Below are 17,644 nucleotides of genomic sequence, written 5' to 3' on the forward strand. Positions count from 1 at the left end.
TAAGGGAGCATTAATTACACATTGTGAAAAATCAGCCAGCAAACTAGAAGGTGAGAAACTGGTGTTTGCTGACATTCTGCTCTTGTGGGTTTCTCTCAGTGCAGGACTGTGGGGGAAAACATCCGATTTCCTTATGCCTCCAGAGAGGACGCTACCTAAGAGACAGGAAACAGCCATGGCAGACCCATGGCCAAGGGAGCAGCCCAGGTGCACCAGGGCAGGAGGAGGGAGCAGGCGAGCTCAGGGCTAGGATGCCCCTGAGCACCCGCAGGCCAGTGGACGAGAAGGAGGAGCTGGTTCGGTGGCCCAGCCTGGATGAAAAGGCTGCCTCCGAAAGCTGGGACACAAGCCTGGTCCCTACATCTGTACTCGTTCCTTAGCACTACCCAATTTACAGTCCCTCTGTACTGGACCTCAGTTGCCCACTGCCATGTCCTTACAGGGCTTCCCAGCCTCCTCCCAGGCAGCTGGCCAGAGACCATTCCCAATAAAGAATTTTGACAAGGAAAACTTCCGGAGAGTGGCACAGTTTAACACTAATGGGCATACCGTTGCGTGTCTGTAGGTCTTAGATGCATTCAGTTTACAGTACGTTGGCACTGGAACTGTCGTAACACATGCTGTGCAAAAGGACCAGTTCTACGTAGGACTCATCAAATCCTGGCCTTCACTAAATCAAAGTGCTTCACTTCACAACCTCAGCCTGACAATCCCCTCCTCGTGGCAGTCCGTTGATTGCTTTGTGCAGCTCCGCAGTCCCCATAGGGAGGGAGCTCTGCTCACCGTGCTACTGGTGACGGCAGAGATCACCAGAGCTAGCGAGCAGCTGGAGGCAGTGTGATAGCTCTGAATACCTTCAATTTAATTGAAGTTAAAACTTCAATTAAATAAAAAAATAAATTAAAAATAATTGAAAACTTAAAAAATAAATTTTTTATTCCAACGCATCGTTCTGTTGATAACTCCACATGCTGCAGAGCTTAAAGTTCAGAATACGTAACTATCAGATACTGGAGAAAAAACAGGAAGGCAGGAGAGGTCTGGAACCAGCAGTATTTCCCACAGATGAATCTGCATCCTCACTACATCAATCACACAGTAAAACAATCAGCACCGAAATATTTTACTGCTGTTTGACATCATGAGATTCCAAAAATTTCACTGAGGTGCAGCAATTTCACTTCTTAGAATTACTGCCCCAGCCTCTCTTCAGATCCGGTATTTCTGCATCATTCAGAGCATGTTTACAAAGGGTTTGTTTTGTTTTTTCCCCACAACAGCAGAAGACAGAAAATTATTAATAGACAGCAAGCTAGAAACTGGTCTGTAGCAAAGCTGAGCCTCCACCAAGGAAAACAATACATCTGCTCTGCTGTAGATAGAGCAAAGAAAAAAAAAAGATCAACTTCATCTCTTCTCCCCACACATCCTGGATTCTTAAATTACTGAGCACCGTCAAAATGCAGCTAGAGAAAATATTTTGCTTTACTGTGTCTTTGTAATATGAATGACCTTAACTCTTCTGATAGCTTAAAAGGATAATAGGACTTCACATCGTCACCATCGAGATGTGCGTTTCAGAATGTTTTTAGACCTGCTTGGGAACATCACCACAGACGAATCATTTCGCCTTTTGTGCTCCTTCGGGGCTACTCACCGTCAGCCTGGCTGCTAGTGCTTCCAGCACAGACCGCTCCGCTCGTTATAAAGCACATCACACAAAAACTTAAGCAAAATGAGGCAGCCTGTTTTGGCAAGGAGTCACTGCACGCTCCAGCCAGCAGGAGAAGAACTGCTTAGGAAGAAAAGGAGTAAGCTCCACTCATTTCAGGAGAGGTTTGAATAGTTTATTTTGCCCAATCAGAGCCCTTCAGCATAATGACACATTCATATACACATATATGAACATTTTTTCTGAAACATTAATGTATAATACATTTTAAATTTAAAATACCAGCTGCACAGGTATTTTTATTTACAAAAATATTCCATACTTAATTTTTTAACTTTGTTATGATGACAGTTCAGTTCAAGTACATGTAAGTAAAATAACTCTATGCAATCTAACATAGTTGTGTTTGTAACAGTACAGTTTGCAGTTCATATGAAACTATATTTGTAGACAGATGGATTTGCAACCCTACTTAAAATGCATATTCCGGTAATCACCCTCAGAAGAGCTAGCGGGGCTCCGCAAGACTTAACTGAAAAGTAAGTTGCAATGAACAAAAAGAAAAAACCACACATGTACACACTAAGATATACATAAACGAGAACTGCTACACATCAAGCATGCTTACCCACAAGTGGGCAACGTTAGAAAAATTTACTGTTTCCCCCCCCTCCATGGTGCTGGTACAATGAAACAGTAGCATAACTAGAAAGCAGCATGTTTTCCTAGTTCTAACCACTACAGATAGCAGAGCTCAGGTCTAAAATAACACAATACTGCTTATTTACAATTCTGCTTTAAAAGGGAATATTTAAAACATGTTCCCACCCCTCTCCCTTTGCATCGCCTATTGCTGAATGGTCGTGGTAATCCACATACAACTCCTTACATGTTTTCAACTGAAACAGTTTAACTTCTAGTTATTATTTGCCTGGTAATATGTAACTTAGGTACTAACAAAAACAAATGCAAGTGTCAAAGAAACCTACAGCTGTATGACAAACATTTCTAGGCGCTTTACATGAAAAACTAAAAGGAATACTGATTGACACCTTTCATTTGAAAGGTTTCTGTCTCATTTTTTTTTTTTTTAAATGAATGCCCACATCTTTAAGCCTAAATTTATAAAAGTGTAAAAGAACCCAGAAACACAGTACACTCATCCAGCTTGAGACAGTCATAAAGTAGAAGACATCCAGCACATCTTTAAAAGATGTGTAAGAAGGAGAAATTGGCCCAGCTTAACTTAGCTTTTCAATGAAAACTGAAATAAAATCGGTTTAGCTGATTCGCCTACACTACACATCTTTTTTGTTTTACTTACTTCCTCCCCTCAAACATCATTAATTTCTGTCTACAAAGTATTTTAAGATTTTGTGGTAGTAGCAAAGCGATCAACATCCACCCAAAGAGATTCACAGAAATTATACAGGAAATTGGCTAGAATGAGGAACAGGTTCAACCAACAAGTCACCCTGCAACTTGGAGAGGGAGGCAAGGTGCCGCACACCTTCCCCCCGCCCCGAACTTCAGCTGCTGTCGATGCCCAGCCGGGTGTGTTAAACCACGATGAGAAAGAAAAGGGCACTTCAGCCACAGGCTGGAAGTTTTCCAACACTTGTTTGGTATACAACAAAACCACCCTGATTTACATGTAAAGAGCTGATGTATAATCAAGATTCCATACATTACTCAAAGAAAATATTTACTGGACAAACCTCGCTTTGATTTTGGGGGATTTTAGAAGTCTGAGGAATAGAGCTGAAAAATGTCTTTCATGTGTATACCTAAACATTGAAATAATAGAAAACTAGTCAGCCACAGACTGCAGCTATTGAGAAAACTTTTACATTCAGTTAGTTTTCTGAATGCACCGTCTTCCCTCTCCATACTTAGGGAATTGTTTAAGAATGTTCAAAAATGGGAAGTAAAATTAAGTATGATTATTTTCTGCAAAGCAAAATGGGCTATTTGTTTTCATTGCTTAGTAAATGTATCATCTCGATATGAGATATGAATGTATTCATAAGCTTAAAACAACTTCTTCTATGGATAATATACATACTTTAAGTACTTTGACTTAAAAATTGAACGTAAGTCTTTTTAAAATTAAAGGTAGAAGTGTACATATAAAAATTATTTAAAACTAAAAGTATATTCTTAAGCAGTATGTATAAATATAACAGATTTTATTGTATTATCTAGTAACAAATCTGAAAGTGTTGCAGCAATTTATAAACTGAATGCCGACACAGGATAAGTGCCTTTCATTAGATTCTGTATTGTATATACGGGTATATACATATTTTACGAAGAAAACACACATTCTAAATGATAGTCACGTAATTAGCAAATGTGCCCGAAAGTAATCCGTTCTAAAGTCTTTATTGAATGTGTGTGTTTATATACAAATAATGAACCTGAACTGCACAAATGTAGAAACAAAATTAAGGAATAAAATACCATGATTGAATTAAAGTGCGGGAAAAATTCAAGTTTAAAAGTTCAGGTAAGATCAGTGCCATTAATTAAGGAAAAAAAAAAGGAAAAGAGAAAAGGAAAACAAAAAGGAAAAAAGGAAATGAACTTGCTTCCAAACACCTTCCTTTGGATGTAGCTTTCCAACATCACCTGCTATGCAAGTACCACCTCAGGCAAAAAAAATCTTTGCGTGAAGTCAGACAAGGAACACAGCTATATATTACTACAGTTTATAACTGACTGTTTGCTGAAGAACAAATCACTGGAGATGCCTGTGGTGTAACACTTTCAGACTTATTTGGAATACGCGCATATTTACACATATCAACATTCAAAAGTTACAATTTGGCAGGACTAAGGTGAAGAAAGCTTCTTCAGTTTACAGTTCCTAATGAGACACACTACATATAAACAGATAGGTAGCAGCAGTTTCTTACACTTCCATCAAAAAAATAAAAAAGTAATAGCTCGATTATATTTTATAGTTTTCCAGACACTCTAAAAAAGTTTCACACAACTAAAATGCTAGCGAAAAGAACGGGGTGCTTCCCCGCAAGGATTTCAATATACTTCGCTGTACAAAAGGTGCACCACCAATAGCAGAATAAGATGCAACGATGTGTGTACGATCAGCTTCGTTCCACAGAGAAGGAAAAAGGAACGTTTTAGACTAAAATTGTACATAGCCCCTTTTATTGACCGAGAGCCATTTGTCTATTCATCTCGTGAGCATTTCATTAGTTTTCAAATCTAGAAGCATGCTCTGAACATACGCAACAAAAAAGATTCAACAGATTATTCTGCAATACCAAGTAAGCCACTACTCTTCTTGTACTGGCAGATGGTCTCTCATTGCCTCTTATTTTTTTGCTTGCTGGTGGTTGTCAAATGCTTCTTGATGGAAAAGTTAAGCACGCTTTCCTTTCAAGCCAAGGTCATCTTCTATTGAACCAATACCACGATTTGCTGAAGAGTACTTTTGCCATCCTCTCCCCCAGAGCCTGATCAAACTCATTTTGCAGGATTCTGTTGCTCTGAAATATAGTTCATCTTCACCAGGCCAAATAATAATCAGTCATCTCAATTTATAAATGTGAGATAAGGAAAGGGACAAGTGTCAGCTAGGGTGTTTTATTTTTGGCAATGGTATGGACAGTAGTTTGTCTAGGTTTTTTTCCTACTTGGATTTTTTTAATAAAATGGTGTTAGTTTAAATACGCATTAATTAGACACTAAAAAAGAAATTAACATGCAGAGGCAAAAATTGCATGGCAAGCTGAGTTAAGTAACTGGAGTTAACATTGCCTCAGTAGGTATGGGACACAGCCATCAAGAAATCATAATGCTGCTTCTTCAAATCGTCACGTTCTCATTTGTTAAGTTCTTTGAACAGTGGACATGGTATGGCATGCCCTCATACTGGCAACAGAATTCACTTGTCTTAATTAGATGTTACTATACATAAAATCAGATGATTTATCAATTTGTGCTACAAAGCCCAAACATTTTTCAAATGAAAGGCAAATATGAATTAAGAACCATCAGTAACTTCAGTATTTTGCATCTGTTAAGTGTTTTGTAAGGTTGCCTTATCTATGTACCTGCAACATCACTTTACAATACAAATATAACCAAGGTTTTGCTTTGGGAACATTCAGAAAGTATGCAAAAAACCACACAGAATGTGATGCTTGGAGAAGCAAACCCAAATGATTAACTTCAGACAATGTAGACCTATCAGCTTCTAAGTACTCCCTTTTATAAAACAAAACCAGTCAGTAACTATTCCTGCTTTGAGGAAAAAAGTCTAAAGAGATTTTTGAAATGCAAACATTTATTTTAAGGAATCCTCTCTTTTTAAAAGAGCTCAGGTCATTCCCACTGTTACAGTTTTAGTGCAGCAGCCATTAACAAGTTAGCTCAGCTATATTATTTACCTCACCCAAACCGAACATTATTTCGCCAATTCCTGAAGTTTTAGTGGACACTTACCACTGCCCACATCGAAAATACTGCTTTACAGATTAAATCCAAAGTTTAGGCCAACTGCCTTTAGTGCTGGGTGGGGCTGATATAGGTACTTGTAAAATAGCTCTACTAGCAGGATTTAGAAATTTGCTAAACGATATACTGGCAATTATTAAATATTAGATGCTTGGCATTATTCATGCATCAGCACCTCCATGGAGTGTAAAACTGTTTGAAAACCTGAGTCCAAGATTATCTGATTTCATAGTAAAGGACTAAAGGGGCATCTAGAACTTAAGTTTTGAGCAAAACTATCTCAGCTATTTTAATTAATGGCTGTAAAGATACATTCTGTTAAACATTTATAAAAATTCACAGCATGAATGGAATGCACAGCCAATTCTAAATGTTATACAAACTGAACCAATAACTATTTTTGGCAAAAAATAGTAGTTAACTGAACAGGTGTTGAAGTATTCTTACCACAATGAAGATGTTACCACAGTTCACATTGCACAGCCATAACACAAATGAAAACTCCCAGCATGACACATTCCAGTCATATTATTCACTTGACTTTAATGCAAAAGTTGTGTATTTTCTTGTTTTGCACTTCACAGAATATGATGTGAATACAAGAATACTAGATCAGGGGTCCAAGAAAAGACTATGCACAGGTCAACTATGTATACAATTTTCAACATGAAATCTTCCAAGCTTCCAGCTTTTCCGATGAAAGAAGTGACAGCAAACTTCAACTCTTCTTCAACAATAATGGTAAATACAGTGAGTCCTAGAGAGGGTAAGTGTAAGTCAGCTACTGTCCAGCAAGACAAACAACTTTATTCCAGCTCTTGGACCCCTGATTTATTGCCTCTCCTCACAGGAGGGTATAACACTGGCAGCAGTTACAATAGCACAAAAACTTTTGGCATATGAAATATTAACACAGGATTGACCCTGCATTGCCCCTGCCCATCTCACACTACGTTTTCCTTTTACTCTCTTTTCCACATGTTCTAGTTACCTTCTCTGTTCCAACTCTCAGCTAACCAACAGCTAAGAAACACTCAAGTTTGTTTTTTGTGTGTTTCTTTTAAATATAAAGCTCCTCAGTTAAAGCCACGACTGAGGTAAAACAGTGTGTGATTTGTGCTAGGAAACAACAGTATCCAATGGTGAATACTCCTTTAAATTTCAATGGTCCTGCCAAAATTAATGAAAAACCAAGATTTTTTTCATCAGGACAAAATTAAACAGATGTAATTGATGAGTGTCATCAGAATTGGTACCACTTCTTGTCTTTGTACTTCAACATCATCTAAAAAACAAAAAACAATTTTAATTACTGTTTCTATAGTGTACCAAAAAGTACAATGATACAAACAAATTACATGCTTACAAAGCAGCATGAGAAAGAAGGACTTCAGTAAGGATTCTCAAAACTGCAACAACAACATTGCTGAACAGTGAGTGTTTAGCATGATGAATTTTCTAACGATAACATCACTGCTGATGATCTAGCCTCAGACAGAAAATGACATCTTTGGGAGAATGGGAAGGTCGCATAAGAGCTTAGGGAATGGAAGAGATCTGCATGAACATGGAAGAGAACAGCCATCCTATGCAGTTACTGAGGAAAAAATTAGCTTGGATTCATGGGGTTTGCATACAACAGCTGGATCTTTCTTAAGAACCACAGGAGTCTCACACAGAGCATTACTTTTCTTATCCAATTCAGTGACAAATTCTTAAGTAATGGGAACTGAGCTGCACTTTTGGAAGTCTACATGCCACTTAGGCAGAGCGTATGCTCTAGACCAACGTGCCATAAGATAAAGCTGCTTACATTAATACTTAAGTATTAGGAGTAATGACTGATAAAGTGCAGTGTCCTTTATTAATGATATTGCATTCCCTTTAGACACATCTAACATGCTTTTGCAGAAGTCAGTTACTTGCAAAATTGGCACTTATTTCATAGAGAATCAGTGCTCTCAGTTTAACGTGCAACGGACTCACCTCATGAGCGTGTTTAGAGAAAGAATCAGCACTGTAAAGCATAGCTGCAGTTTTTTCTTCCAGTTCTCCTAGTTTCTGTCCTCTTTCATCTAGTGCCAACCGGGCTCGTGCTAGTTCACCAACGACACCAGATGCTGCTCCTTTGACACCTTCAATACCCCCAGGCCCTGGAATATGCTGGGCAAGACTTCTTGATGCCTTCCCTGATGCTGATTCTCCAACTGGGGACATTTGCAAAGCAACAAAAACAGAATAGTAAGGTTTTCTATCATTATTACATAAATACCAATGTAACTAGTTTACAAAGAGGTGTCATGTCTTCGCATGGACACTGAACACCTAGTCACAGGTATGACTACGAGCAATACTCACTACTCAATGCTACTAGATGTTACTGTTTAATAAAATTGAGATTTTTTTCAAACATATTTCAGAGTTTCCAGGCAGGTTATAAAATTACAACCTTTTCACAGCTCCAGTGTGAAATTAAAACTCTCTCAACAGTGCTGGCATCACAGTCATCAACAGAATTATACTGGTGAAGTGGTTTTTAACAATATGGCTTGCTTCACAGGGAAGGTGTTGGGAGTTCAGCAGACAAAGCAGGAGAATTTTGAACACACAGCTGTGGTCAGTTCTGGAAGTGCTTTGCTGGTGTAGGCAGCAAATATGACTCCACCAGCAGAAGTTTCCTTTGATGGAAGTTCAGTTTTAGATGCAGACACCTGAAGATTAGGTGTCTATGCTCTCATTATTGTAAAAATCTTGTAAAAAAAAAGTAATATAAATAATGAGAAGGCAGTACAGCTGTAAGAACAAATCATCTCTTCCTAAAGTAAACACCCAGGAATGGTCAGTGGAACAGCTCTCTAGACTCCAGTGACCGCACTGACTACATCTCCTTTGCTCATAATGGGACATCAGCCACCTAGTTCAGTCTAGACACTTAATGGACATGTCAATCTCATGCTGAATTGTATAGTCTACGAAAATTGAGTGAAGGCCAAAACATTTTTGCATGCTGAAGTCAAAGCAAATAATCTTTAACTTTTTTTAAACGATTAAATTATGGTTTAAATATTTTTTCCACCTCTAGGAAAAGTATTATTAACATAATTAACAAGTTTTGTTGCAGTATTTCAAGATTTTCTGATTTGATTTTATGCTTCTAGGAAGAACGATTTAGATTTCAACTAACACTATAAACATTTTTAGTCGTGGGAATTTACAGAAAGAAGAGAAAAAATTTCACTTATTACAGACTCTGCTGTGACCCTCATGTTAAATATGACAATTCAAAAGACATCTGAAAATGTCTTTAAAATCGTCATTGAACTCACTTTCAGGCTACAATTCATGAGGCTTTTCACCCCCATTCAATACTATTTTCCTCTTGAAGATCTGAGCCAAAACAGGTCTTATTAAAAGCCACAAACAAAGCCTGAGACCGAGTTATAAAAAAATTTGTAATCTCCTTAAAAATAGGTCAGAAGAGTCAGGGCAAAATGGTGGAAACTTGAAGTGAAGTAAACAGATAGCTTCTAAAGTTACAAGAGTGCTTTTCTGTTGCTATGAAGAGGTAGTTTTTCCCTGTCACAGTCATACTAATTAAACATGTAACTTGTGCACACAAATTTCTCTAATAAAATACTTGACCGACCTTTCAATGTATTACACGTATATAAATACAAATGGAATATTTTACGCAGAAAGTGACCTCAAATATTTGATATTTGTTCAAAATGTACAGGCACAAGTAGTAAAGACTAATTTAATTTTTACTGGATAGATCAAAAGAACCAATAAAAAAGAAAGGATTGCCAGGAAGCCTTGTCTGTTTCAACAGCTACGTTTCATGTTAAAAAAGGAAACTACTTCTTGCACATAAACTTGCATAATATGGTGTTTCATCTAGCAAATATCTGAATAAGTGGAAGTTATTTTCCTTAAATAGATTAAAATGTTGCATGCAACCACAGTAAAAAATAAAGCTGTGATCAAAAAGCAATGAGAAAATGATAAAGCAATAAAAACTGCCAAATCTGAATTTTACTATCCTATGAACAGAGGGCTGAATTGAACCATCATACAGTTCTGTTCTTGCTCTCATTCCTAAGGCATCTCTGCACAAGTCAAATGAGGAAAAAGAATCTAGCAAGTGAACTGAAGTAGAATGGAGTTTTAATTTTCTCACTGTCCAAAATAGCGTTCTTTAGAACCAGCCCCTTTCAGTTTAACGTCATTAAGAAAATCATGGTCAGTACTATACACTTCCTAAAGACAAATAAAAATAAGATCAGTTGTCGTATTTCTTGTTTTATAATCTACTCCTGAATAAATGAGGTGAAGAAGCCTGTGAGAAAATAGTACCAAGCTTTTCTGATCTTGTTGGTAAGGTGTACAACACAAAAGCTATGAAAAAGTAGTTGTCATTCCCTTTTTTACTTTCCTCTTTGCAAATGTAACGTTCTGTTAACACAGGTAATACATTTCTCAAGGATCACAGGCTTCCTTGGGTAGAAATACCAGAAAAATAACAACTACTTAAAACTTACAAAGTTCTTCTCTGTCAAGTGACTGTGCCCCACCTCCGAACAGGCCTTTAAAGAACCCCCTGTTCGGTGCTTCTGGTGTTTCTACAGGAGTGAAGAGCTCACCCAACATTTCCTTTGCAATGAAGAAGAGACAACAAGCCATACATTATTTCACACACAAATTAAGGGAATATTCTTTCACTTTAAGGATTTATTTTGTGGATTTGAATTTCAAAATGAATATGCTTTAATAGGCATCTGCCTTTGCAAGGTGACTTGGGAAATAAAAAGTAAAAACATATTAGGAAATCTGTCCAAACCATCTGTTCTGATAGTTGGAAGCTTATGGCTCATGAAATTCAATAGCAAAGAAATGGGTTCGAGTAAAGCTGTATTTGCCCCTCAACAACTCGGGCAACTCCCCTGATTTTGTTCTGTAAAAACTATATCTACAAATACTCATATCTGTGCATGGTATGAAAGTAAAGCTTACAGCCTGCATCTCTGCTATTTCAGTATTCTATACAGCTTCCAAGCTGAAGCATGGCTGAGAATCTTCTCAAGCTGTTAATACCCCTGAAACATAATGGCTTCCTTCAAGTATCCTGAGTTAGCATTCCCCGCTTGTGTCAGCATGCACCTCCGCCAGCATCAATTGAACAAGGGAGTTTTGTTAACTGCACATGTTAAACAAGGAAATTTCCTACTGATCAAAAGGGAAATTACATGAGAAACTGTTTCAAATACAAGAGGATGGATAAAATGGTAAAATTTAAGAGTAGGGGAAGCGATTCATCCTGAATCAGACTCTAGAGTGATAAAAATCAAAGCACAAAAGCTGAACTGTTCGGCTTTATGAGAAACTTAATTACTGTAAGCATCGTGAATCTAGAACCGTAAACCTCAGAGTATATCTATGTCAGAAAACAGTCTTTTTTTTAATTCATTACCTGAAGGTTTTCACATGTTTCTTGACTGTAGGTGAGCCTCTGTATTTCAGTTGGTGAGACAAGATAGAGTGCTTGTCCATTATTGGTGAAGCAGAATGTTCTGGCTATCCGCATATTGGTGAGTGGCAGGTAATACACATCCAACAATGGCCTTAAACTTGGCAAACTTAAGAATTAAAAAAAATTAAATGTAGCAGGATTGTCTATTATTGATCAAATGGCTCATTTTTAAACTGCAGTACACTATTTCTCTCTTGACCATCTGCAGAAGTACCGCATAAACAGGGTATCATTTAATGCAATTACAAAATCTCAAAACATAAATGAGATCTTTCAAGGTAGCACCTCAAAAGTGAAATTTAACATCTGCATCACAGATGCATTTAAAAGCATCATTTAAATGATACTCTGAGCATGTAAATCACAGATTCACTTAAAGCATTATTCAGTAATTACTAACGAAGTATTTTGTTAAGTATCTGCCAAAAGTTTACAATTAAACATCCTGCCTCTTCTCTCAGGTGAAGAATTTCTCCTTGACTAAAAATACAAGTCTAAAAGATCTCTCCTCAAGAACACTTGGAAATACACGGGGTGTGCTTTCAAAGGAAGACAGAATTCAGTAGCCTGAAACAACAATCTTACGAATTATGTCCACCTTTTTTGTCTGAATGCATATTTAAGAGGAAGTCCTCTCAGAGTAGAGTTCACTTACCTTGTGTTTTCTGATTCTGCACATGCAACTGCAGTACTTACTGCATCAAGCTATGAAGAACAGATGCAACACACTCAGGCCGTAACTTGCTACCAAACATTCCTCTCCCTCAAAGTAATAATGCAAGTAAGAAGTGACTGAACACCTGATGTCTTGATAAAGAGAACCCAAAATAAACCACTGTCTCAAAAACATCCCCTGTGAAATTTTTGTAAAAACATAATTTACACAAGATGTTAGCTGCAAATGTACCAACAATACATTAAATGGCTTCTGCTTCAGATACCATCTGCATAGGATTATTATTTCTAGAAACTAAAAAAAGCCGTAAAGGGGTAAAGTGAAGCCAAAAGCAATGAAAAAGAAAGATGTAGTAACCGCAACACTGTTGGGTGGGGTTTTTTTTTATGATACTGAGATTTCTAAATGTTAAGCTTGCATTTTACAGATTGTGGATTTTCTCTTAGCAGAAGACTTCACCTATGACAAATAAGAGGAAGGAGAACAGGTAACATGACTTTGGAGGGAAGTTCTACAGGTAAGAAATAAAATGCAATACTCTCTTGTAAGCACATCACCCAGAAGTGACACTTCTGCCATGCATGTATCTAAAATAAGAACATTCCTAAGAGTGAGTTAGTAACAGGGAAGTGCTTTGCTTTAGACCAATGGAAGCCTAAAACATCCTTACAGCTTCAAGACAAAACACAAAAACATTAGTTCAGATATGACAAGCATGACATCCACGATAGCATTTTCAGAGTATCAAACAAATCTGTAACAGAAGCCTAAGTCCTATCTAAACTTATACTGGCAGATAAGTATTGGGCATCTTGGGTACGATACAATGCTCTGACAACTTTACACAAACAGCACGTTAAGTCCACTTCCCAGCAGCAATTCATGCTTATGAAATTGAGATAATACTTGGGAGTTCAACTTCCCTACGCAACGTAACAATTCCCTATTTATAATTTAGCACCTACCTCTATGCACAGTTCTTTAGAAAACAAAATGAATCCTGAGGAAAATAGAATTTGTTTGAATATATAGTACCTGAGCATTATTAATTGGGAGAGGGGAAGAGTGCTTGCCCTGCAAGGTGAGCAGCATTTTCTAGAGATGTTTAGAATATATGTTGGGATATAGATCAATGGAGTTAACAGACTTAACAATCAAAACTTATTTCTTAATTGTAGTATGCATCGGATCAGCTTTTGTTTTATTCCTAACAACTTCCTGAAGAAGTATCTTTAGAGATATCCCAAGCTGAGAGCTTGTTTTTACAACCTTAAAAATAACCTTTTAGGAATTTTACTGGCAGAGTTTTATAATGCCATGTTCCACATTCATCTTAGCATTAGCCAGGACTAAAGTGTAGGTGCAAGGTTATAGATACATACACACTACTGTTCAGACTAAAATAGCATTTGGGAATATTCAAGAAAAATGACATGTTAAAATTACATAGGTGACATGTAAGTACATTCAAACATAACTTTTACACATGTTTAAACTCATCACTTAAACCCCTTTAGATGACTTATTTCTATACTACAACTGCTAGCAATTAATCTTGCCTTTACAGCCTAAGTTTAAGGCCTTTAACATGAGCAAGCTACACAACAAAAAAGGTAAGCTTGAGGCATGAGTGATGCAAACAGCTGCACAAAAATATGCAGAGTTGTGGTCAGGTACTAGCTGAAGGTCTGACTCAAGGCAGCTTTCTCCATCAGGGAGTAAATTCACATTTGAGAATCTTCATCAACTCAAGGACCTAACATCACATGTTAGAACTATTTGTTGAATCAGGGTAGGTTGAGCTAAACTGGTAAACTTTTTCACGTGTTAAAGGCATAACTAATAGGAATGCATAATCAAAATTATCCAGGCCCAAGTGTTAGAAGTTCATCAACATTGAGTGAATGTAGATTTTTTTAAATTCATATTCTTATGGAAAAGGAAACTTTATCTAGAAGACGACTATTTGGTCTTTTTATATCTAAATTACTTTCAAATAGCTCTTACCTAAACGTCATAATATGTCCATTGGCACAGAAACATGCAAGGCAGATACTGTTACTCAATGACACTATATCTCCACGAAGAACAAAAGAAGTCTCTGTTATGTTTTGCTTATAAATACAGTTCTGTGATGGCAGTGAGATAACTTTTGCTTGCTTTTCCGAACATATGACTGCATATTGGTTTTCACTGATTTCCTGAGAGGAAGAGGGGGACACTGAGACAGGTCGTCGCTTTTTCGATTTATCTTTTTCATCTTTATCTTCAGGAACATTGTGTTCTCTCCAAGGTTCATGTGCTGGTGGCACTAAAGACCCTGTGGTATCCAGAAAAGCCATTCTCAAGATTGCCCCTTTTAGCCTCAGGATGGTTCCTAGGAAAAAGAGGTTGAGCGCATTTCTAAAACAGTTCTCCTAAACTGTCTTTCAAGCTACAAAATATTCCTTTAAGAAGCTAGCAAAATGAAAAGAGAACAAGAACGTAGGCTTGCCTCTGTAGCAAAGCAGACATACCAGAACCTTTGGATGCTTAGCTAAAAACCAGTGAAGCGTATGAAAGAGCACATATGTATTCAAGAAAACGTTAAACCAGTTTTCAAGGGTTAAGTGTGTGCATACTCTTCCATTAACTTAAACAGAAATTCAGAGAGCCAAGCTGGAATGCACATTCGTATTCAAGTTCAGTGTCACAAATGCAACTAATTTCATTCTCTCCTGAGGAGCACACAGCGTGCTTAATATTAACAATAAATGTTATTAGCTAAAGGTGAGTACCTCCTTTTTCTTCAATACAGAAGAAACAAGCAACATGAGTTTTTTCCTGCTGCAGTTCATGCCTGAATCCACTTCTCTCTAGCATAAACTGAAAGAGGTAAAGTTTTCCCTCCCCGCTGTTTAAATCATTATCTCTGTAGGCCAGATCTTAAGCCAATACATTTCTTATTTTACTTATATTTATTCACATGCAAGTAAAAACGTGAACATTTGCTAAGTACACAAAAAATCATACACATGGCAGTATCTTTTAAGGTTCATGCTGCAGATCCAGTGATTAAACATACTGTCCAGTCTGCGGCCTTGCCTTTACAATCAAGTGTTACCAAATCTGAGTACTGCTGCCAATACCATACTTGATAAGCACAAATCAAATATGGTCTAGAGGTCACACTATTCCTAATCACTATTTCAATCAAATAGCATTGCAATTTGCATGTCCTGATACCATCTGTGTGAGCAAAGGGGAGCAGAGCAGCATGTTCTGCATGAGACAGATTTAGCTTTCCCGCTACTGCTATGCCTAACAGCACATTCAGCAAACCATTAATACATAATTACAACAAAATCAGTTGCTGTGTATCCGAAAAACAAGATACATGACCTCTCACAGCAATCCAAAGGAATATTTTATCACTAATATTTAAAGCTAGTTGTTCAATATACAACCCTTAATTTGTATTCCCTTTTCATGATGCAGGAAAACTGAAAGTTTCCTACCTCGTGACAAAAAAAAAAATACAAATTGAGCATTTGAAATACTCATCTCTTCTGCTATTTTTTTAACAATTGTCATGTACTACATTAAGGTTAGAAAACATGCATTTCTCAGAAAGTATACATCAAAGTGGTATTTTTATATTATATAAGATCATATTTTCAACTTTGCAACTTTAAAACTCCAGTAATGAAGTAACCAATCTAGACTGTCAACCTTAGTAGCTAAATCAATGAAGTATATATTAAGTTTCAATTAATCCATAATTGAGAAAAACCATTTTCTTTAAAAAAATATGAAGAACAACAACAACACTTTATCAAAGTATACTTTAGCCCATCTGCTTTGTACGTACCACTAGGAGAAACAATTACTGGCTGAAGAAGTCTTTGCTCTCCTCCCGGGGGTAAGTTCAGTACAATGACAAGCACTGTACCCAGTGTGGTCCCAACCCACAGGCATGGGGAAGGTGATGTATCAGCCTTTCTTGTGAAAGTCTCACAGAAATGAAGAGCTGAAATTGCCTCGCGTGACTCTTTATCAATGCTAGTTACACTAGAACTCCGGGATCGACTGAAAGAGTTGTCTTTGACATCTGAAAAGAAATCAGAATTAATTAAAAAGAATGACAAAATGCAAGCATTAAGAGAATTCAGACTTTCATTTTTGTTCTTTAGCATGAGGTATATACTAACTACCATTCTATTGATTATTACTCCTGTATTCTTCCTTAGTCATATTTCCTTTTGGTCCAGTTTTTAACACCGTATCCTGAACGAAGTGCCTAATCTTTTTTTGCAGAGGTTGCCATTAGGTAGTTGTCATGAACAGCAGTTATGCATATTTCTGTCTTCTTGGGACAGAGAATAAGTCAAACAGGACTCCTCCTTTAAAAAAATTGAATTACTAACCTCTCTGTCAATTAGTTCATTGATCAGATTAAAAAATATTGGCTTCCATGGAACACGGTTTAATAATCTTATGAAGCTGCAAGTATGTTAGTTTAAGAACTGCAGTGACATCCGGACAGCATGATAACATGTAACCTGTAACGACTCACAATAATATTGTCCCGCTTTAGGAGACTGTATGGAGGAGGTCTAACAGGCTATTTACACACACCCAAACTTTTAGTAAGAGAAACATCAAATGCTACCAAATGCAACCTGGCACTGGTAGGCAAAGCTGAGGATTTCTGTTTTGAGTACTGTGCAAAATGGCACCAATAAACTTTTCAGGACATCTTGCTCACTGCTTAGCAAATAAGGTTCTTGTAACAGAGCGTGAATTCTAATATTAACAAAAGCCTCAAACCAGTAAGTGTGCTGCTCCATTCTAGCTGTGCACTGTCTGTACATGTGGTGATACTTAACACATCAGCCTGTCTGAATTTATCTGTGCATTCACAAATTAATGCTTTACTTTAACTCATCATTCCAAAATTTTAGCACAAGACAACCCTTACTAGTAAAAGCTTGATGCAATTTATATCATGACTTTTAAAAAATAAAGTTACTGTTTCGGATCTTTGGGTAGGGTATAGATGCAACAGGCATCCTTTAAAGCAGGATTAAGAGCTAAACATTTAACCACATACCTTCCAGAATTATCACTATGCTAATTTCATTAAATTACTGCAAAACTTTCTAGAAAGAGCATCTAACATGCATTTGAAAAGCATACAGACTAGATTTCAACCGACTAAATACAGATATCTACTCAACACAAACAGTGAATCTTCTTGGGAGATACTTGTCTTATTCCAACAAGGATAGAAAAATTATTG

At 37.1% G+C, this 17,644-nt stretch overlaps 1 protein-coding gene across 1 annotated transcript in view; it reads right to left on the minus strand.

Moving 5' to 3' along the window:
* Nucleotides 1-6,680: 6,680 nt before the first annotated feature.
* Nucleotides 6,681-17,644, minus strand: part of STXBP5 (syntaxin binding protein 5 (tomosyn)) — a 109,475-nt gene continuing 98,511 nt past the window's right edge. The window contains exons 22-27 of the mRNA XM_009325374.1: nt 16,214-16,453; nt 14,371-14,740; nt 11,628-11,793; nt 10,699-10,810; nt 8,144-8,364; nt 6,681-7,442 (exon numbers count right to left, since the gene is read on the minus strand). Coding sequence (XP_009323649.1) covers nt 7,401-7,442; nt 8,144-8,364; nt 10,699-10,810; nt 11,628-11,793; nt 14,371-14,740; nt 16,214-16,453 — 1,151 coding nt within the window. The 3' untranslated portion in view covers nt 6,681-7,400. The remainder of the gene's footprint in view (nt 7,443-8,143; nt 8,365-10,698; nt 10,811-11,627; nt 11,794-14,370; nt 14,741-16,213; nt 16,454-17,644) is intronic.

This window comes from Pygoscelis adeliae, unplaced genomic scaffold, assembly GCF_000699105.1.
Source record: "Pygoscelis adeliae isolate BGI_AS28 unplaced genomic scaffold, ASM69910v1 Scaffold300, whole genome shotgun sequence".
NCBI lineage: Eukaryota > Metazoa > Chordata > Aves > Sphenisciformes > Spheniscidae > Pygoscelis > Pygoscelis adeliae.